Source organism: Misgurnus anguillicaudatus, chromosome 4, assembly GCF_027580225.2.
Source record: "Misgurnus anguillicaudatus chromosome 4, ASM2758022v2, whole genome shotgun sequence".
In the NCBI taxonomy this organism is placed as follows: domain Eukaryota; kingdom Metazoa; phylum Chordata; class Actinopteri; order Cypriniformes; family Cobitidae; genus Misgurnus; species Misgurnus anguillicaudatus.
Genome location: NC_073340.2, coordinates 6,267,262 through 6,291,031, shown reverse-complemented (window position 1 = coordinate 6,291,031; position 23,770 = coordinate 6,267,262). Strand labels below are relative to the sequence as shown.

Here is a 23,770-nt window from a genome sequence, read left to right as displayed (position 1 = left end):
TTATAAATTTCATAAACGTAAAACAAAGTCAAACATTACTTAAGTATTTTGACTTTCTACATAAAAGTAAATTTTTAAGTATTCGTGTTTTATCAGTGTTTTCTTTGGTAAACATACATTCCAAAGCATATTATCATAATTTTTACTTCACTACATTTCGTAATTTCAAGTTTTTGGTTTATATTTAAACATTTAGTTTTTTTTTTCTTCATTTTACTTGAGTAAAAAGTACTTTACTCAAGAAAGTAAAAGTACACAATTTTTATGTAATTAAGTATTAAATCAATTTTCATATGCAATATAAAAGGAATACACAGTATGATTCTATGCTTTAAAATTTACTGAATTTTTTTGTAAAGTAAATTTTTTCCCAAGACAAACACTTTGATAAAGCACAGATGCTTGGAAAATTTACTCAATGTACTTTAGTGTCCGCCTCTGCTAAAAATATAGCTCTTTGCAAACATTTTCAATCTAATCATAACAATTAAAGATACAACCATGCATTTATGATTACTATTTAATAACTATTTGAACAATGAATGGGCTTTATAGAAAATAAATGCTATAGCTTATGGGGAAACACCCTTAAAAACAGCACTCCATACCAAAGACCAATGCGATTGGCAATATGCAAATGCTATGTTTTGCAAACTTCATTTTATTTGGTAAAAATTAAAAATCATCAATGCATTATTGACTTTACATACAAGAATTTGTATAGGTTATAAATAACTAGTGTCAACATCTAACCTTACTAGAAATAAAGCATTAAAAGGTGTTTACCATCTATCCAAAGTCAGTTTCACTTCCTATTCAGTGAAAGTATTTTAGTTTTACACACAGACAAGGTTAAAATATTTGCTCATAATACATAAATTAGCATTTCAAAACACATGGAAATGTATAGAGAAATATTTTACACTTAGACCTGGCTAATGGAGTTTATATACAAACAAGCGCACACATGAAAAAATTGCTCTGTTTGCTGTGAAGACATTTTTTTATGGGGATATCAAAAATATTGTGGAAAAAAATCATTAAAGTATACTGAAATGTTGTTTAATAAACAAAACTTTTTAAATACATTGTTCCTAAATTTAAAATATGCCATACATCTATTTTATCACTGACCCATATGTTAAAACAGGTGCCTTTTAATTTTTAATAATTTCCTTATTTAAAATTGAAGTAGCAAACAGAATGTTGAATTGTAATGCAAATGTGTTATTTAGCGATAAAAAGGTCACCTATTAAAATGTATGTATTTTATATATATTTATCTAATTTATACTTTGTGCATTTAATTTGTAATTATTATTTAGCTCCCAGAATGCTCTTTCTAACATCAAATTTTGATTCTTACTTAAAACAAAGAGACTGTGTCTGAAAGCTTTAAAATGGTGCCTTCGGAGGCAGCATTCCAAGGCATGAAGGCACATCTAAATCCAATGTTAGGTTTACTTCCTGTCTCCTGAGATACCTTGTCCTGTCCACAATTCTATGCGTGTGTGTGTGTGCACGGGGAATGCGATTGGTCAAGCCTGGTCGAGTTTGAAAAAAAATAAAATGGCAGCCAAGGAAGCGTCTGGAGCACATATCTAGTGTAAATAAAGTTTTACACTTATTGCATTTATAGCGAGAAATTAGTATTGTAGTTTTAAAATATGGTTTAAGTTATCACAAAGGCGCTCTCTGTTTATATTATATTTCAAACAGAAATATAAGAGCTGCCTTCATGCCACCAAAATCATTAGCCGTTTCTCAATATGTGTTCTTGTCTGTACTTGCGTTCTTGTGGACTTGTGAAACGTCATCAGTCGCGAACCAAGTACTGTTCCAATTCAAAGTTCGCATCAAGGCCAAGTTCACATAAAATCCCCGGTTGTGTTCTTGATCCGCCCATTTTATCGAGGATGCATCAGAGGAGACTTGTGTGGACTTATGACAGCGAAGTTTCCCAGAATGCATTTCGCGTCAGGAGTTCGTTCTTTCCGAGTCTGAACTTGCAAGTTCGAAATACGAAGGACACAAGTCCGAGTTTGGCGTACTTGGTATTGAGAAACGGCTATTGTCTCATGAGGCAGCGAGACAACAAGTCAGCTGTCTAAGCTTTCAGATGCAGCCAGAGTCAGATATTTTGTGCTGCTATAAAATAAAAATGACTAAATGATTTTAAGATCTAAACATCCAAATCCAGCACTGCATACAACACTTTGTTTGTCACAGGAAAATCTGACCAATAAAAAACCCAATGTCCTGAAAATATAAAAAGACAAGGAGTTTGCTCTTCAGGTGTTCTGAAAGTTAACTGGAGGAAACTCCTGTTCATCATCGAGACAGACCGGTCCATCTGCAAACTCATGTTCTGGGATCAGCTCTCCTTTCTTTGCACCTCCATCCTCAGAATAACCTAAAGAAAAGTTGACCATCATCAAATCGTTTACTTTAAATACTTTAAACTTATCTGGGTCAATGAGCTATACACTTAATGATCACTTAAACATCAATCACCATTACTCAAATCCCACTTCTGCTAAACCTTTAAAGGTATATAGTGTCATTCTTGTGCCACTATAGTCACCAAACTAAATGGCAAAACTGAATACCGCAGACAGGTTTCCCAAACATCACCAATGTTGCTGTGTCTAACTAAACATTATTGTATTGTTTATAGAAACACAAAGCCGTAGTACAGTGCTTCTCAAATAGTGGGGCGGGACCCCCAGGGGGGGCTCGAAGCGACACCAGGGGGGGCGCGAGCCCCCGGGGAAAATACTTTTTCAGGAAGTGATTTTTTTTGCACCATCACTTAAAGACATTACACCCCAATCACGCTGATAAGCCTCTTGTTTTTTTATTATTATTTATTGATTATATTTAATAAAATTTTTCAGGATGAAATGGTCAAAAAATATTATACTTTATATAAGGATTGATTTTTTTATTTCAGGCAAGTTGATGCATTTTAAGTCTTTTCTGTTACAGACTAAAAAACAATGTTAATAAAGTTATTGTAAGTTGATCGATATTTCTTTTTTTGTTTTCTTTTTGTGTTTTCTCAATATTAATAAGGATACAATGTTTTGCAGATGTGTAATTTTATAGACAAATTATACTATTTACAGTCGCGGCGGAGAGTTGGGGGGGCGCGAAATGTTTACTTCTTCTTAGGGGGGGCGTGACAGAAAATAATTGAGAAGCACTGCCGTAGTATTAGGGCTGTCAGAATGATTAAATAATCATCTCATTGTGATTGTTTGACCCTTATTGAGATGATTTCAGATCACCACAATGATTGCACATCTCTTTAAAAAACACAAGGGGGAGCTGCAGAGCCTGTATAAGATGGTGCTCCCTAACTGGCAGTGTAACGCAATACATTGCAAAGCAATTCAATAAAGTAAAAAAGACAGCATTTAAAGAAATGCTGCAAAACTTTGATAAGCAGTATAAACTGCCAGGTAAAACATACATTTCCAAAACAGCAATTTTAAATTTAGGGAAGTGAAAGATGCTATTCTTAAGGATCTGTAAGGAATTGTTTTTTTGTAGGCACTACAGACATAAGACAAAATATTTAATTTAAATAATCCCAACAATGTGTGAGAATTGTATGAGAATTAAAAGTCAAAGAAATAAAACAGACAATTAATCGTCATAATCGTCAAAGTCTTAAAACAGGCAATTAATCATCATAACCGTCACAATTTATTAGACAATTAACAGTCAGACAAATTTCATAACCGTGACAGCCCTACGTATTATACACTAAAAAAAGTACTTTTATTAATGTCTCTGCATAGTAAACTGGGATTAAAAAGTATTTTAACATTCAAATTAAACATGACACATATCCCCTTTAAGATCTACCAAAACCCTATGAAGAAAGGACGTTTAAGGACTTTTAATAGTCATACTGATTGATATATATCAATTGATCAGTTTGTTTTTCCTCAGTTTAACATGTAACTTTAACATGTTTAACATGTTAATGTGTTACTTATGTAAATCTTATGTATTGGGATTTCAAGTATGGAAATAACAGAATAATGTATAGTTTAACATTTGTGTACGGGAGGTCTGACAAACCCGTGAGTGAACTGAAGGATGGAGAGTCTTGGGGTGCGGTTGTGGCAACTGTTGCGGCATATGACGGGCTACCAACATCTATGTCTGACACCACTGGATTTTCATCATCACTCTCAAACAATCTGTTGAATAAATGTTATGCAAAATAATGACCATCGTATTTTTATATTTTAAATCAAAGCCCCAGTCCAGATCACGGGAATATGATTATTCATTAAAATTAAATACAGTATCCGTTTCCCCTAAATACATAAACTTTGTATCATCAAATACACGATTCTCAAATACCAGAATGAACATATCAATTGAATTTATGATAATTAAACATATTAAAACTAACCATACATCACAAATAGTTTAAAAGTAACAAGAAACAGCTTTGCAGAAATGCCATATGTTTTATCACACATCAGTGTCTTTTTAAAGACGGTTGCAGCCAAAATGTGAATCTGATGGAAAAATTGTGCCAAAAAATTAAGATTGCACATATAGCAACTGACTCACCGGTGTTTCTTTACTAAATGACAGTCTCCACCTTCCTGGAGATCTAATTTGTAAATGTAGAGATGACCATCTAAGGAAGCCAACAAAAGATGTGGGACCTTCTGGATACTGAAACCATGATGTAAAAGTACAAATAACAATATTTAGATACTTTCTCATACTTGCAGCTTCTACTCCATATACAGTAATAACTATTATCCTCGACTCACATGGCAAGAGCCGATACGTTCTTCATGCCGGACACACTGAGGCGAACGGTAGCAAACGCTCTGTCCTGACGCATGATGTCTGACACTTGAGAGGGAAGGTACGTGCTGGCAGCAGAAAACATCTTTCCCATATATGCTGACCATGTTGGACTCTCCTTACTAGTTCAAATAAGCAAAAATTACATGACAAGTTGTCAACTTATAAGACAAATGATGAACTATATAACTAGGATAAGGCTTGACATGATAAAAAAATCAATAAGTATCAGTTGGTGTCATCATCAGCACATGGCTTAGCTTTTGTCCTATCTATACAGATAATTTTTGAGAAAATGCAAAAGTGTGCACAATAGTTAGTTTACTGTTAGTAAACAGTAACGTGTATTAGTTTGTATTGTGATTTACTCTTTTTCTGCTGTTTTTAAGAGGTTGCATCTTCTGTGCTAGTGGTCCAGACTGTGTGCCTAATTTATGCAACTTGTCTTTTTATCACAGAGGTGTAGATCTTTAACCCTTATGTGTTGATGGGGCCATTTTTGGTCATTTGGGTTTTTTTAGTCTTAATTTGGCCACAACTTTCTCTGTGTTTCAGCAAATGGAATGATTTTTGGTGACAAATCTTATATTTACACATATTTTACGAAAATGCTTTGACATTTTTCAAAAACTCAACAATATACCATTAACACTAACAACACTACCCTTTTGTGTTGTTAGTGGCCAAAAAAAAGGCCACTAAATTAAACTGCTGTAAAAACGTATCAGAATACTTTTTTCTTTTTTTCCATAAATCTGTTAATCAACCTCAGTATTGTAATCAAAACTACTAAATGTTTACAAATTCCATGATTTTAACTCTTTCATTGCCAAGTGGTGTCACTGATTTGGGGAAAAACACACAAAAGGACAGATTTTCAATATAAAAAGTGATTGTGAACTGGATTTTTTTTAACCTTTTTTACAGTTTTGGGCATGTAAAAGATTAGTAAAAACATTGGCTTTGATGCATTTATAGTTTTTGTGCAGCATCAGATTTGATTTTTTTCTCCCTCATTTATTGTTTGTGGCCATTTTTGCCCCATTGACTTCCATTACGACATTTTTTGATTGCAAAGCAATGACACCTTATTATCATGCATTCTTGATTCTTTGTAGTTTTTCCTTTTGCAAAAAGATAAAATTTGTCATTTTTACTGTTGATCACCATGATCACAATATACTGTATTCTATGGTGCAATATGCCAATTGTGTATTTATATGTATTTTTCTTTTATTATGTCTTCTGGAACGCGCAATATAGACGGTTACATCGGACGCTGACGCGATACATGTCTGGATCCGAACTTTACTTCCGGTTTCGTTTTTTTAATGGACTGCATTTTATATAGCGCTTTTAACAGACCGATGGCCATCCAAAGCGCTTTACAATTAGCCTCACATTCACCCATTCACACGCACATTCATACACCGACGGCGGTGTCAGCCATGCAAGGCGCCAGCCAGCACGTCGGGAGCAGCTGGGGTTAGGTGTCTTGCTCAAGGACACGTCGACACTTGGTCCGGTGGAGCCGGGGATTGAACCACCACCCTTCCGGTTTGTAGACAACCTACATGAACCACTGAGCCACTGCTGCCCCGATCTAATGGTCTGACTAGTTGCTAAACTGATCTCTTGAACAAATGCCTCATCGAAAATAACAAATGTTTTGGTTTCCTATGTAATCTATATGTTGTTTTTTTGCTTGTTATATAAATAAACTACGTTTATAGAACTTTGTTGTTATTTATTCTTAGCGGAGTTTACCGGAAGTTACATGCGGACCACGACAGCCACTAATTTATGTTTTTACTGCTGAAACCGTCTATACTAGTTTTGTGTAATATATTGGTTGTGCATTTTATGGGTACTATGGAGTGTGCAGTGTGCCAATTGTGTATTTTATAGGCCTTAAGGAGTGTGCAATATATTTGTTGTGAATTCCTGAGTGTAATATGTTGTAAACTGTCTTTTGTGTTGTTTTGTGAACAAAATTAAATAAATTATAAAAAGTATAAAGTATATCTTAATGTGTCACCATTAACCCTTTAGTAGGCTTAATTTCTGGCTTGTACATTGAGTTATATGAAGTATAACAGCATATTAGAGAGAGCTTGGATTCGAGGTGTGGTTGTACCTGGGACTGTGGGGCTCCAGTTTGAAGATATGAACAGTCTCTGTGTTACTAGAGGCACACAGAAACTCTCCATTGGCACTGAATGACAGAGAACTGATGCTAACATACCTGGACAAAAAGATGACAGAATACGCATTACACTTAATATCTATAGTTCACGCAACAATGAAAACGGTAATCATTTAATCACCCTAATGTCCTCCCAAACCTGTGTGACCTGTGTGAAATGGACTACATTCAACGTTGCGCTCCAATACCCACTTTCCACCGCGGCTTGCGCTTTAACCAAAATGGTAACTGAATGCATGTCACCAGTGACTAGAATCACTCTGTGTGATATATTATACTGTTATGTGTTGTGTTATATTATATTACTTATATAATTCTTGTTTATGCAGGGTTCCCACACCTTAGTTAACTTCAAATTCAAGGACCTTTATAAGGACTTTCCAGGTCCAATACCCTCAAATTCAAGAACTAAATGTGGGGACACATTTCAAGTGAGAGCAAGGTTACATCGTGTTACCTTTTAAGATACATTGTTACAGTTCCCTTTCAAGGGAACTCGCGCTGCGTCACTGCGGTGACACTTTGAGGATGCTTCCAGGGGTAAGTGTGTCTGAATGTGTATATCAAATTCAACCAATAGTGAAGCTTAACGAAAAACACAGGGTGATGCGGGAGCCAGGAAGTATATCGCTTTCTGAAATATTGCCAGACGGCGTTACAGGGACGCAGGAATAACAAGGGAAATGCAGCGTCTTGTTCCCATTCTCAGGTTTAGGTGTTTGTGACATAAAATAAGCAATAACGCATCTAAAACATCCAGACATAATTGGGTAACACTTTTTTTTTTATTTGTTTTTTAACAACAGTAGAAGAGCAGTACTGAATCATCAGACTTTACAGTAAATGTACCTCTTCATTCCTCTGCGAAACTCGAACAGTTTGACTCCATCGGGTATGCTGAAAACTCTTATAACAGTGCCCTGGGTTTTAATCACAAGATTAAATAAAGAAATCTGGTATAATGATGATATTTCATTTTATCAAAGTAGATATTCAAGAACAATAGCTTCTCCAACTTACTTTTTCTGAAGCGCTGGCCAGATTGGTTCCTGAGGCATTGAATGAGATGGCTGCCACAGGGCTGGCATGAGCAGAGATCGTGGTCACCATCATCTACAACAAATAAAGTGGATAGTGTAGGTGTAGATTTCCTTATAAACCAATCTTAAGAAGTTTAAATTTGGGCTTTAAACCTCCTTACCTGATTCAAAGCATCATAAAGAGCAATTTCTCCAGCAGTGAAACTGTTAGGGTATGCCAGGTACGAGTTGGAATAATTTACAGAAAGTGCGCACAGACCTGTCGAAGAGAAGCTTTGATATTGTTACTACAAATGTACTATTTTATGAGAAAATGAAAAAAAATGTTTTAAATGACCACAATGCAATCTTTAACGCACAAATAGTTCAATTTTAAACATCATCTGTTTGTTTATACTGGGTACTAGACACTAAAACTGATAGTGTGTTTACCTCTGGGGTTTGGTGGCGTGTTGAGAAGAGACTTCAGAAGTTTCATATCCTTGATATTATGGATGTACAGGGCCTCCTCCAAACAAACAATAAGTCTCTGAAAAAGAAAATACAAACTACTGCCATACTGTACAGTTAGGTCAAACACTGAATCATTAAAACATTTACTTCACCCAAACCAGCAGCGCCTCGGGACTGTAAATTTAGGTGGGGCAGATTCTGGGTTGTATCGTAGGCTATATGACTAACCTATGATAACTGTTAGTAAAATAAGTTTTAAATGACATTTAAATGACTGAATGCATGCAGAAGAGGTCTAGTGTCCTTGCGTAATCAAAGTATTTTTATGGAAGTTTAATGTCATGAAGTACTACAGCTGTTTGAATGGGTTGTGGACATACTGAGCTAAATGTTACCTGTCGGTTAAGTTTGACAGCGAGGATGTTGCTGGAGTAGCTGTAGTTACAGATCTCTGTGCCCTTCTTGAAATGGTAGATGTTCATTCTGAATGGTGTTGATTTGCTCACAACCACCATTAGACTACTGGAGAAGAGCCGCTCCGCAATGTACACATCAGGGCTTTCGACTACTCACAAAAAGACAAAAAACTCACTTTGTCAAAAATAAAAGATTTAAACAGTCACTTTTTCTTTTTTTATGTATTTGTATTTTTTTGTGTGTTTATTGGCCCTGTTTTCGGTCTAGATGGACCTTTGCCTTAGTTCTGTCTACATTCGAAACTTCAAATATCTGTGCCTGCCTTAAAGGGGACATTTCACAAAATTTTCTAAAGATGTCAAAATAAGTCTTTGGTGTCCCAAGAGTACGCATGTGAAGTTTTAGCTCAAAATATCATATAGATAATTTATTATAACATGTTAAAATTGCCACTTTGTAGGTGTGAGCCAAAACGTGCCATTTTTGGGAGTGTCCTTTAACATGCAAATCGGCTGATCTCTGCACTACATGGAGGTGCCCTGGTTGGATAGTGCAGATAACGGGCAGTATTATCCCCTTCTGACATCACAAGGGGAGCCAAATTTCAATGACCTATTTTTTCATATGCTTGCAGAGAATGGTTTACCAAAACTAAGTTACTGGGTTGCTCTTTTTCACATTTTCCAGGATGGTACTGTATAAGCACTGGGGACCCAATTAGAGCACTCAAACATGGAAAAAGTCAGATTTTCATGCTATGTCCCCTTTAAGTCACAAAACATCCTTCTGTAGTTAAAATACTAATGGATTGTAATTGGTACATAACATGTTGTGCTATTTTAACTTACCGCCCTGATGAATACAATTCATTCTGTCCACAGAGGACAGAGAATAAAGTCTGTAGCCATCCTTACAACCAACAACTAAAGACCTAAAATAAAAGCATAGAGTGTGGTGTAAATACAACATAAGTCAGTAGAGAGTACAGTCGATTCGTATTATGTATGCATTGCAATGAATATGGTATGGTATTCATATGTGTGTGGTTGGGCAAACAGGCTTTTATTCACAAAATAAAAAATACAGGAGTTTAGAAGACTTTCCTCAGACTTTGTGGAATTATAGAGGGTTTTAATTGTTTAACTGGTAATAGATTGCATTTTAACATAGCATTTTACATGTACATGTAACATGATATTGTAGATTATAAAGTGAGATATGGCCCTGATGTGTGACTTCATTATTTACATACACTTCCTATTTTGGTTACACTCATCACCAACTGCAATAGCTTTAAGGAAATATATAACACTTTAATTATAATAACATAATAATTAAAATAATGTATTTTTGAATCCCACAGACTTTTGTAAAGCGGTAAGTGCTCTCACGTTATGTCCTGGTTGAAGGAAGCGCAGAGGAGTCTCTGAAATTTCGGAGATCCATCCAATCTCTCCCTGTCGAAGGAAGAACCAGACTTTTGTACCTCCTCTCCAGTTCGGACGCCTGGGATCGATTGGATCATGTCAATCTGCCCCGCACCGCCAAGATTACAAGGGCAACTCAACTAGTTTGCCTAATGTGTGCCTATAAATTGTGTAAATATCGTCCATTAAAAAGATTATTTACTTGGCAACACGTAAATGTGTTAAATTAATATTACGTGGTTGATTAACGGCACGCACACTAATCAGTTACACTAGCAAAAACAAAAACCAAGTGACGTTATCGGGTCTCGTCACGGAGCTATTAAAAGCCTTATTGGTTGAAGGAAACGTGGGAAGCTTTGTCTGATTGGCTAACACCATAGACTGTAAAAAACCTAGGACGGTGAATGGGCGTGCTTTTGCAAGCCGTTTGGTGATTGGCTGCTTTCACCTCAGCACGAGGAGTTGTTTTGGTCAAGTCATGCATCAACCGCAGTTGAAAGCACGACGTACAGATAAAGAATCAAGAAAAATGTTCAATATTAACCATAGTTTAGTTATGATTTTTGTATCAAAACCATACTAATTTACCATACAACATACAGTTGTAGTTAAAGTAATACAAACGTTAATCCACCAAAAGCATGTTTATTTTAGTATTTAACTAATAAATCATGGTTAATTTTTCTATAATTTGCATTTGTAGGAGAAACAAAGTAAAGTACAGAAGTATACATTACAAAAAATAAAGAAGTGTAAAAAAGGAGTCATAAACGAAAAGTGCAAAAACGCAGACACACACGTTTATAAGCATCCAGTGTATTACAAAGTATGTAAATAAGTTAAATGGCACAACAAGCTCATTATAATAAGTCGCTGCGCAGACCATTTGACAATAGGCTTGTTCGACTTCATGCCGCGCCGCAAGAACCGACCGCCAGATGACATCGAAGTACCGCGAGAGCGAGACGAAATTAGACTTCGTATGATTTCTCTAATCGTTCTCGCGGTACTTTGACGTCATCCGGCTGTCCGTTCTTACGCCGCCGCATAAAGTCGAACAAGCCTCAAAAAATCCGCGGGGAGAGCGACGAGAAAGCTAAGATCTCGCGATACTCTGATGTCATATTATGCCTAGTCTGCGCAGCGCCGCAGTCGAGCACAACTACGTAATAGACAATAGAGCAATTCCAAAATTCACCACTAGGTGCCTCTGTTTTTCCTATCTGTTTTAGGTAAAAAAGAAGGGAGGTGGTAAGACGCTCAATTCTCTGGAGTGAAAGAAAAGGATATCTCTCTCTCCCCGCCGCCTGAACCTTGCGCGCAAACACAAAGAGGAAAAGAAAGATTAAAATTCGTACAATTTTCATTCCTGTACTATCTGAAACCAACACAACCTCAGAGCAGACGTGCTTCCGAATATTTTGCGGATATTCAGCGTAAAATCTTTGACGTGACCATCGCTGTCCCATTCATCAACCTGCTCGCGATAGAAAAGCCCCGCGGAGACGTATCGATCCCGTTCTCCGGTTGGTAAGGCGAGTCATGGAGCGGAACAGCTGCGTGCTGCGCGATTTTCGGCAGCGGCCCGGTAATGACATTTGTGCGGACTGCGGTGCTGCAGGTAAGAGCATCTCACCTGGTCAACTGCTATACTGTATGTGCCGCACCTGTCACCGATCGATCCTTTTGGTTTGGGTTTGTATGGCTCGTGTGAGATCAGTCAGGCCCAGAACGAAGTAAGATAGCAGCTTTATATGCATAAATATTTATTAGTTATCTTTATTTATTATATTGTACTTTTTTTGCTGTAAATGTTATATTAATATTTTGGTTTAGATTGCATATACATTTTTAAATAGGATAATTAAATTATTTACATTTTTAATTAATTAAAAATATATACCATAATAGATTTTGTTATATATAAAATATGAAAAAGCTGCTTTAAAATACATGTATATTGTTACCATGTTATGTGTATGCAGCAACAAAATGGTTAAGTTACAAAAAGCATTGTTAGTCTGTTCAGCATTGTAAACACACAAATTCATGGTCACGTAATGTAAAGTGTGACAGAGGGAAGCTTTGCCGGTGACCACATGTTTGCATTTCCATTTTGGGGACTTTTAGAGTGTCATTAAAGTGAATCAGCATTGCGTATGATGCTCCAGTCACATGTCATTATTGTGCCTTAGGGAAACAACATGGACCTTTCATTGACACTAAGCTATTCGTAACATTGCTTGCTTGGCCCCTCGGTGTCAGGAGCAGATCTGTGATCCAGATGATGTCATAATAATATGTGGCGCTGCCTGTGAAAACTCATAAAAATAAGTCTTTAGTCACAGACAGTCATATACTGTATACAAAACCATATACATCCACCCACTCCTATAAGTGGGTAGGTATCAGACAGTATGGAGTCACCTATGTTGTTTGTGATATGGGTCTTTCTTGTGGCAGATTTTGAGGGGTGTTGTCAGAGCAGATGTGCGTGTGTGCGTGAGTCACATAGTGGGTGACTCAGCTGTAATTCTCAGGTCTCTTTGCATTTACCTGTATAGCTCCTTATTGAGTTTGAATGAGAAAGACAATGTTTTTAGGTTTAATGGCTCTGATGTCGTCTTATATTGTACATACTTTTCTGCATTGCAGATTTTCCGTACAGTAACGCACACATTCGCATATACAGTACTCAACCTTCCATATGCATGCTGTCCTATTAAGACAGTAATAATATTGTGACTCCCATAAGAGAATTCTGGGATTTTTGCCCAGCATTGGATGTCAGCCCTTTCGCTCTGTTTTACAACTGCGGGAAATTTATGGGGCGGATGAGAACTTAGCATATAGGCCAGACAGACACATCAGACCGACCAATGCCCACCGGTATGAATAACACCACTGGACAGTTGAGATCAGAGTTGTCTATTTTTGACATTAAAATGTATGTGTGACTGACATATATACATAAAACATCCCACAAACAAACCCAAAACACCTGAATGTGTGCGAAATCGTATACTGTGACAGTAGGTACATTTTTGAATAAAACAACGACCCTCTGTCTTCTTCTTCATTGGTTAACTCCTCTCCTGCGGGTTCACCGACTGGATAGCAAAGTCTCCATCGAATGAACACTTTGGGATCAGTATCCGGGTACTTTTTCCCTACTGTTTTTTGAGTACTGTGAATTCAGAGATACTACTTACCTCGGGCTCGTCTACAGCTTTTTGCTTACTATATAGTATGGAAGTAGGTGGTTTCGGACGCAGCCCTGGTCTTCCACTTTTTATCACATCAAAATAAATAGACGCATGTCTGGGTATCATGAGAGGGTTTTTACAGAACTCATTGTGAAATAGTGTCAAAGAATTTCCCTAAAATAAGGAACGCTCCAACCACTTCTTTCACAGGTTTTTGAAGTATCCCTAATGTAATATTAATATCAAAGCAATTTTTGCCACAGAAATTTCCACATACTGTCTGTACTTCAGACATGACGTATGATTTCAGGAAAGGTGTGCTATTACTTTTGTAAACAAGAGAAAACAGGAAGGTTCCTAAACATATTTAGTAAGTAGAATAGTAAAGATAGTTGAAGGGGGAGTACCTATAATTTGGGCAAGTAAGCGACCACCCAGCAACATACCCAGAACACCCTAGTAACCACTTGGAACAGCTAAGCAACCACATAGCAACACCCTGACAACCACAAATTATCATGGAGCTATTCATGAATATCAGTCATGTGACCTTTTACGTCATCCGCTCTTTTTCCAGCTTACTACCGCCATTTTCCAGCTTACTTAGCCGTTTCTCAATACCAAGTACGCCAAACTCGGACTTGTGTCCTTCGTAGTTCGAACTTGCAAGTTCAGACTCGGAATAACGAACACCTGACGCGAAATGCATTATGGGAAACTTCGCTGTCATAAGTCCACACAAGTCTCCTCTGATGCATCCTCGATAAAATGGGCGGATCAAGAACACATCCGGGGACTTTATGTGAACTTGGGCTTGATGCGAACTTTGAATTGGAACAGTACTTGGGCCGCGACTGATGACGTTTCACAAGTCCACAAGAACGCAAGTACAGACAAGAACGCATATTGAGAAACGGCTCTTGTGTACCCACTAGGTACCAGTAGGCTATTGACAAGCATTGGCTAGCTTGCTAAGATTTACAAATTTCTTATCTTTTACTGTCTGATTCATACAGATACAGTTAAAGGCTACGAAAGACAACATTTTGCAACTCGACTGTCATGAAAAGAAACACTACTTTAAAAAAAATATCTTGGTTAGGGTGTGATGCCTACGGAGCCGCTAAGGGGACATGGAGCAAAAATTAGATAAAGTTTAGTTTTGCATGTGCACGTGAAACTATCGCGTTTAGTTTTGCGTGCGCACGTATAACTAAACTTAAAAAAAATTCTGCACATGAAGGTTTCACGTAAGCACATGTGAGCACATGAAACTAAACTTTGGATTTTTTTTTACTCCAATGTCACCTTAGAGGCTCGGTAGATGCCTACTTGATCCCTGATGCGTTCTTCCAGCCGCTGTCCACTGCTACCAAACTACCACTATTTTTACGACACTAAGAAGGCACGACACAACATAAAACTTCATCTGGATCTCTGGATCTCTACACATAAATGCGAGCATTGAGAACATTGTTTGTGTACACAGAGTTTATTAAAAAGAAAGGTTTTGAACAACTGACTTTGGCTGTTTTGGCGTCCGCTTGCCATCTTTGCCAGACATAAAGAATCAATCTCCGAATGCGAATGAATGAATCTCATATGAGGCTCCTTTTTCAACTAGAATGTCAATATTGTTTTTCACTTGCGACAAAACAACGAATTATCCGTGCATTTATATGGAACTATGCTTTAGGAACTTTCCTTCTTTTCACTGGCAAGATGGCGGCGAGCGGACACAAAAATAGCCAAACGCCGTTGTTATCGCAGGAATAAGCCCCAACAGTGTGATCTGAAGGGGCTTATTTCACGATAACAACTGGCTGCCTGTACATTATCCCACTTATTACACGGCTATTTACCTACCGAGCCCCTAAGGTGACATTGGAGTAAAAAAATCGAAAGTTTAGTTTCATGTGCTCACGTGAAACCTTCATGTGCTCACGCGAAACCTTAATGTGCAGATTTTTTGTAAACTATTACAAACGCATGTGAAACTATTGCACGAGCACGTGAAACTTTCGCTTTCACCTGAGTATGCGAAACCTAACGCTGTAGTTTTATGTGTGCATGCAATAGTTTTACGTGCGCACGCGAAAGTTTCACGTGAGCACGCGATAGTTTCACGTGAGTACGCAATAGTTTCACGTGAGTACGCGATAGTTTCAAGTGCACACGCAAAACTAAACTTTATGTAATTTTTGCTCCATGTCCCCTTGGGGGCTCCGTATTTACCTCATATTTAGGGTAAGGAACATTAAATATTGATATACAATTTTTTATTTGCTCATTTTTAATGAATGCAGAACTTCCACGAGGAAAACCTGTTTATTTTAGGATAAGATAAGCCCTATCTTGCACCCAGTGCAATTGACTTTGTCAGTGACGCATGTATCATTCGTATTTTGCACCGGCGCACAGCGGGTTTTTCCCTCCACAGACGCACGTTGGCAAACTAGGCAATGAACTTGCGCTCCCTGGGCGGTTCAGCGCAAAAAAGGAGGTGTGTTCCGGCGCAAACCATCCCTGATGCTATTTTGCAGTTTCAAAAACAATTGCGCCACTGACCAAAAAAAACTAGTCTAAAGTCAGTGGCGCGTTGCGCGTGGTTCATTATGCTATTTAAGGGCGCATGCTTGACCATAATGTATAGCGTGCACAACGCGCACACACTTTACTTATCTAATCTACACAGATGCAACAGTTATTTTTGCAAATAATAAATTGTTACAATAAAAAATATTAACACATGAGATAAGGGAAATCATTGTGGGGAGCATTGTGGTGATAGTTTTTATTTATTGTGTGGCTACATAAAAAAATTCTCATGCAAATAATATTTAAAATATTTTCATAAGTTTGTTGTGTGGCTGTATTACGTTTATTTTATGTAAATAATAATTAAAATGTTTTCATAAGAAACCTTAATGTATGTGAACTTGATTTGTAAGTGTACTTTGGGGTTGGACCTTGCTTGCGTTTCTTGGGTCCGATTTCAAAGCCCCCCAAACCCTTTCAGCGGTGAGGGTGGACGCAGCGATGTCCTCTGCTGGCGGCAGGTCATGTGTAGAGGCAGATCCACCTCCCGTTACACGGCGTGCCCGATTTATACTGGCAAGCTTGGGATTCCCCCGTCTCCTGACATCATTGTAGCGCTTGGCGCAACGTCCTGGGGATGCCAGCTGATGAGACAATTGTGGCTATTTCCTCTCACGCCTGTTTAACCGACGCTGATTTGGGCGGGTTTCTCCCATCCCCATACAAAACAACTTCTCTGTCTTTGACTGCTCTTACAAGAACGTCTGTCTCCTCGGCTGTGAACCGCTCTTGGCGTGTAAATACGTCATAATAGTAGCAACCCGCCATGGAACTTGCGCTCTTGTGTTAAAGGGAATGTTGGATAGCGTTCCGATTGGTTTATTTGACGTTACGCCCAAACCACACCTATGAATAATAAACCTACTTCAGACCAACCCCTTATTGATTTGCGCCTGGCGTAAGAGTTATTTCTCCCGACGGGAAAATAGCAACAGCGCCCAAGATCCGCCCACAAAGACACTTGCGCTTTGCGCTTCGCACTTGCGTTTCAGATAGTTAAAATAGGGCCCAAGATGTTCAAATGTCAGAAACACACTATTTGGTTTAATAATTTTTAAATATAATGTCATCTGTTATTAAAAGACATATTTATATTACATTTTTGTGTAATATTAACCTTTACCTGTTGCAGCATCCAGGTTACCGTGTTTTTATTTTTGAGCTGTTGTTATCTGAGAATAACAATGCTGCAAATGTCGTGACTGGCCAATCAGAATCAAGCATTCCAACAAGCCATGTAATAATGATCACTTAGTAGGTACTTAACTTTATACTGTCACAGTATGCAATTTCAAACATGAAGACAGATGAAATCTTTTGAAAATGTGGCAAATCCAAAATAAATATAGCCGTGAACTATGAACACATATAGCACGATTCAGTCTATATACAGAAAACTACCATTTGTTGGGTGCTGGGGTTTCACAAGTGCTTTTTGCAACTAATCTAGCAGCTCAAATTGTAGGCTTTTTAATTTCTGGTGCAGCACACTATTCGCACTTTGTCACTAAGCAAAGGTCATAGCGAATAGTAAGTGAGCATGTGCACATGTTCTCGAGTCGCTTTAAGACTAAATGTCACCGTCTCGACAGTTTCTCGACTCCCTCTGTGCTCACGTATGTGTTAAATGAGCTGTGTTATAGAGGCCCTTAAAAACCCGACGAGCACGAATCCCAGTTTCAGCTCATTTTAAGAGGAATTGTAAGTAATAGTGGATATTCAGGAGTTTCCTGGTTGCAGACGGAGCCACACCTTGATTAGCAGATTATTGGCCAAGAATTCAACCTGACTAGTAAAAGAAAACGCAGAACAAAGTCCATTTCATTTGGTCACAAGTGTGTCTATCTCCCTCTCGTTTTTCTTTGCCTTGTCCTCTTTCTCGCGTAAACAATAACTTCAGTGTTTTTTGTACACAGTTAGCCCGAGAAATGTGCATATGACACACAGATCGCATCATTTTCCGAAGTCAAAAAACCTGACTTTCAATTTATGTCTGACTGTTTTGTCACAGTCGAAAGCCGGCACGCCCTTGCATGCCCCCGGGGTGTTTAACCTTTTGAGTTCCCAGCGTTTAGATGGTAGTCGCACCTGTAATGCATGTGTAAACCATGATTTTTGCCGTTTCTTTGTGACACAGACTGAGCTGTTTTGTGGGGTGTGAAGAGATGTGCTTGTGTGTAAAAGAGGGCGTGGATGTGTGAATTATGGGTGACGTCGCAGACCTTCCTGTCGGCTTCTTTTTGTGGGTTGGTGTTTACCGTTTGGCCTTTGTATTCAGTAAGTTAGCTGACTTAAATGGGATATAGTTATTATTATTGATATTATTATCTGTGCTTTTATAAAGCCACTTAACTGTAGTGAGCAGACACTGGATTGGTTTCTGTATTAAAATGGGGTCTTGCTGCAGTTACATATACCATAAAAAGTGGTAACCTACTGCTACTATGCATACTACAGTGGATTCAGTTATGTTATATGATATCTTTAAATAGAGTAAAACCTGTTGTTTCACAGCGTGAAGCATGTTTGATAGGTTACCTAACAAAACATTTGGCAGTGGTGCCAAGGATGTGAATCTAAATTTAAGTGAAAGTGAAAATCAAACATATTTGTCAGATATGGAGGACATACTCGAAATGTCACCTGCATTTAACCCATCCCATTGAGTAGTGAACACGTGCCCTGCAGGTCATGAACACACACACCTGGAGCAGTGGGCAGATATCCTTACAGAGCCCCATGAATATAAGGGAATCTTCATTTTACGTGCAACAGATATGGAGTTGGTTGATTGTAATGCATTCACTTTAGTTTTTTAGTTAAACACTTTATCTAGTTAATGTGTTAAACTAATAAACCTGTGATAGTTTCTTATAGCCAGACCATCAAAAGCTAGTGGTTCAGCGGATCACAAAACACAAAGTTCGGATCAGAGCACAGTTATTTAATGGATCATGGATCGGATTATTTTTCGGATAAGCAAAAAATAAGGTGGGGGGAAATAAAATATGAACGAATCAAGAAATGACAAGTTACAAATAAAATACGGTCTAATAGGCATTTCACACATTACGCGGCAACCACAAGTGTTTAGTTGTTTTTTAATAGGAAATGTGCGGGAAGCAGCAAAATGGGGGCAGTTACAGAAGTGAAGAGGAGTTTGTTCACACGCCTTGCTCGTGCACCCAAAATCCTATTCCTTTTGCGGACACGGCTCTTCATGGCAGGCGCTATTGAAGATGAACAGATTGGCACTAAATGCTGCACAAAATGCTTCCACTACACGAGAAAAGCTGTAGCCGCGTGGCGATTTTGCCGCTTGCCGTGTGAAACGGGTTTTAGTACCAAAAAGAGGATATTATTCCGGATCTTATCCAATCCGAAAGGGTTTTTAGCACAGGGGGAAACTGCGGCTGCGTCCAAATAACCACACTTGCTGTCTTTGCACTTGACTTGACCACTTGACTACACCCTCGTTCAGACAGCCAGCGACATTATCGCTGTGTGTCGCCCGTCTCTTTCAATGAAGCGTTTCTAAATCTGCTTGTCATAAACAAATGAGTACCATCCACGCCAGTAACTGACGAGAGATGGATGACGTGAACTCCACTGCTTTGTTCTCATTGGTAGTCGCTCCCGAAAGTCGCTCGACATTTGCATAAAGTTAAACTTTTCTTAACTTTCTCGCGTCGCTGGACACGCCCATACGGTCGCCAACGGTCACTGTCGCTCGTGTCGCCGGAAGTCGCCAGGTTTCCATTGAAATGAATGAGATCGCGTCGCTCTGCTACTGCTTGTCGTTGGCTGTCTGAACGAGGGGTTACATTACGTTTTCCTGTATTTGGCCCAAGTGTAGTGGGCGTGATGATTAAGCGTTCATGTAGATTTATAGAGGTTTTTTTTCACCGACGTCACGTTCTAGGCGGTAACCCGGATGCGCGGCCATTGTGGAGGCACTCGGTGTAAAGAACTGAACGGAGTACAATGGAGTATTGTGCGCTTTTGATACTTTCAGTGAATGTAAACATGTCTAAACAACTGAAAACGCGTCCAAGATGCAAAGGCATATAGGGAAGGACTTGGACCACAAGAAAAGGCACGATATTTCGAGAAATTACAATTTATAGGCGGTGCTGATCCTTACGAGTTATCTCCCTCTTATAGTATCCGTGACGACCCGGCGATTCTTCCTTCAGTTCCATATCCCGATATAGTCAACTACCTGGTTTTCACGCCGAGTCCATATGTCAATGTCAGCTTTATTTATATAGCAAATTTAAAATAGTCAGTGTCCTACCAAAGTGCTTTACAGTAAAATAAGCACACAGTAAAACAATAAAAGCAATAATTGTTTTTCCATTTACTATTAAAAATATTAAAAGTACATATTAAATACTCTTTAAATAAAGCACAACAAGTAGAAGCATATGTGTTTTATACTTTATGTACTTCAGTCATATTTCTAATACAATACTACTATTTTTCCTGAGCTTTGCCAACCACAAGCGTCTCCTCTGATAATTTCTTGCATTCCTTTGCCTGGTTTTTAATAACTTTTGGAAGCCGATAATGTTCCAAATGTTTTTTTTTCAATCTGTCCTGTTGGTACAACCTCAAACACGGCAATAATTAACCATTTTCCTTGACGACGTTCGGGATATACATCAGTTTCTGTGCTCTGTTTTGATGCGTAGTTCCTCCAATATGGCGACTTCCGTTCTGATGACGCGTCGTGAAAACCCTCTATTCACCCGATGGACGTTCACGCCGCCAGCGAGAGCGCCAAAAAGCGCTCGAATGCATTCTCTGGAATTCTCTCAAGCGGAGGTTTCCGCCTTCCGATTGGTTGCTGCAGAACGTTTCCGCCTTGCAATTGGTTGCCGCTGAACCGCGTCATAGCTCATTACCATAAAGTAATGTTAATCCATGTCTACTTAAAATGTATATTTAATTTTTTTTCTTTAAATACAATGAATACATCACTCTACAATTAACATTAACTGAATTTAAAGATTATGTACACTTATCTGAAACTTTTAGAATAATTCTTTGCACCTTATGTTAAACTAATGTTGTACATCTTTAAAATTAACAAAGTTCTTGAGAATCGTGAGAGAATCGTGATCTTAATTTTAAGCAAAAGAATCGTGATTCTCATTTTATACAGAATCGTGCAGCTCTAATACAAAAATAATGTTATTTAAAGCTACAGATTTTCTATTTGTCTTCCCTACTGAAAAATCCAGCATAAGCTGGTAGCTGGTTTAAGGTGGTCCTCCCAGCCTGGCAAAGGAAGGCTCGAAGGCCCGCTGACCCACCAGCTTGACCAGCTAAGTCCAGCTAGACCAGCTTAAAAAGTGACCAAAACACAGCTAGACAAGCTTGCTACACCAGCTAAAACCAGCTCACCAGCTTATGCTGATTTTCAGGTTATGTTGTTTAATGAACATGATATTTGATTTATTTATTCATGTTCATGGACATGTTTTTCCTCTTTTTTCGTGTCAATGAGCATGACTTTCTTTTTTAAATTTGTATAGAGAGTTTCAGCGGTAACAACATAAACAAATGGGTTTCGTGGAACAAACGTAACTTCCGGTAAACTTCCACAAATAATCAATAGCAACAAAGTCCTTTTACACTCTAACCCTACAGTCACATTAGCTACAAAAGTTGAACGACACCGAGCGACACTCACTCGCTTGATGGGCGTTCCTTGGCTAGTTTCTAAAAGCGGTATCAAAAGTCACTTTAGAAATATTGTTAAGTTACAAGAACGGTGTTTTTGGATTTAAAAGTATTTATTTCTCGATAAAAGTAACAAAATATATGAGATAAAATGCCAAACTTATCAGATATATACAGAAATACGCATTTTCCGCCATCTTGAATTATTTTCTCAGACTTGACCACAAACCTACGTCACGCTGCTCCTTCACTCCGATTGGCAGTCGCTTTGTCGCGTCGCTCATCATTTGCATAAAATAGCCTGCTTGTCTATTTTGTCCCCGCCTTCCTCGCGCAGCGGCTCGCTTGTCCCTGGCAAACGGCCACTTCCATTGAAAATGAATGGTAGCCTGTCGCTCTGTCTCTTGTAGCTAATGTGACTGGGGGGTAAAGGGGGTTGCACACCGGACGCGCAGCTCAGCGCCGCGCCGCGTCGAGTTGCGTCTAGGACAACTCGGAGGTATCATAGAACCGGAAGTGCACATATTACTAGCGCGAGCTTAGTCAGATAGCGTCTACTTCAAAATACGTTAGCAGCCAATGTTAATCGTTAATAATTTGGGACAAATCATTCTTCCGCGTCTCATCTAACGGCTCTTTTGCTTGTTCCAAAACGTCATTTTAAAGCTGGCAATGGATGCTTGACCCGTTGATAGCATTTTAATGCAGTTATTAGAAAGAGAGCGACAGAGAGACAGAGAGAGAAAGAAAGGAAGAGAGAGAGAGATTGTGTGAACGTTGTTTTTGTTAGTCAGCCATTACAGTTAACTATGCAAAGTAATATGGAACTGTAATGCGGTCAAGAGAGCTACCTGGAACTACGTTCGCCGTGCATTTTCCAGAAAATAATTGCACATTTCAGAACGTTCATCAGCCAATCAGATTCAAGCATTCAACGGACCCGTAGTATAAAGTTGTTTGGAACAACATTACCGGAGACTGCAGTCACTTACTCTCACCTTCATGTTTGTGCACCTCTCACCCTCGATCAAGGTCATGTGAGGAATATGCAAAGAAATGAACCCAGGTGCGGACGTGACAAAATGAATGATTTATTGTAAAAACAGGGGAAAAGAAAACCCACGAGGCGGCAAAACAAGACAGGGAAAAAACGAAACACTAACCTGACACTAAACTAAACATAAACCAACAATAAACTTACACTACATATAATAGAGAAGACTAAATCTTCTTAAATACTCACAGATGCAAAATACAGGACCACGACGAGGAATACAACAAGACACACGAGCACAGAACACCAAACACAAGGACAATAAATAGGGAGAACTAATGAAATCAATGACAAGCAAGGGAGCGGGTAAAAAGTGACGAGACCCGGGAAATGCGTGGTCAGAATAATTCAATACTAAAACCACGCATCTCCCACATAAAACATGGTACTGCCAGGACCCCGAACACAAAGACTAGATCTAATTTAACACATGATTCTGACGGGTCCTGACAGGTCAGAGCCCTCTTTTTAAAGTTTTTGCTAATATGACAGGTAACAGCAAAAGAGCACTCACGCTTCAATATTTGATTGACAAGCAGCTGACTCGGTGGTTGCCAAGCAATATAAAAACTAAGCCACATCGCACTGCTCTTTTTTAAAGTGACCAAAAAATGCAGTGCGGCACCCTTTGCATTTTCAAGCATTGCATTTTAAAACACATTTTGTGTGATTGGCCCCTAAGGAGGCGTGCACACCAAACCTTTTAAATGCAGCTGAAAATGGCAGGTGGACGCCGACTGCCAGCTTTTTTCAGCTGAGCGCTTTGGTTGCAATGATACTTCTGCTTTGTTTATCAGTTTGTTTATTTTTTGGTATTATAAACTCGTCAGAGATAA

At 38.5% G+C, this 23,770-nt stretch overlaps 2 protein-coding genes across 3 annotated transcripts in view; one reads left to right on the top strand and one right to left on the bottom strand.

Moving 5' to 3' along the window:
• Positions 1-645: 645 nt before the first annotated feature.
• On the bottom strand, positions 646-10,704 carry LOC129420485 (WD repeat domain phosphoinositide-interacting protein 1). The gene is made up of 12 exons (XM_055175435.2): positions 10,350-10,704; positions 9,807-9,889; positions 8,937-9,106; positions 8,521-8,617; positions 8,250-8,347; positions 8,069-8,161; positions 7,898-7,968; positions 6,980-7,087; positions 4,806-4,964; positions 4,597-4,704; positions 4,093-4,214; positions 646-2,413 (listed from the first exon to the last, which is right to left on the bottom strand). The coding sequence occupies exons 1-12, from the start codon at positions 10,481-10,483 to the stop codon at positions 2,292-2,294; spliced, it is 1,365 nt and encodes a 454-aa protein (XP_055031410.2). The 5' UTR covers positions 10,484-10,704; the 3' UTR covers positions 646-2,291.
• Positions 10,705-11,489: 785 nt separating this feature from the next.
• LOC129420486 (arf-GAP with dual PH domain-containing protein 1) overlaps positions 11,490-23,770 on the top strand; it is a 46,878-nt gene continuing 34,597 nt past the window's right edge. The window contains exon 1 of one of the 2 annotated variants that reach the window (XM_055175436.2): positions 11,490-12,009. In XM_055175436.2, the coding sequence (XP_055031411.1) occupies positions 11,931-12,009 (79 nt within the window). In that variant the 5' untranslated portion in view covers positions 11,490-11,930. The remainder of the gene's footprint in view (positions 12,010-23,770) is intronic. The other variant, XM_055175437.2, reaches the window with a different exon arrangement.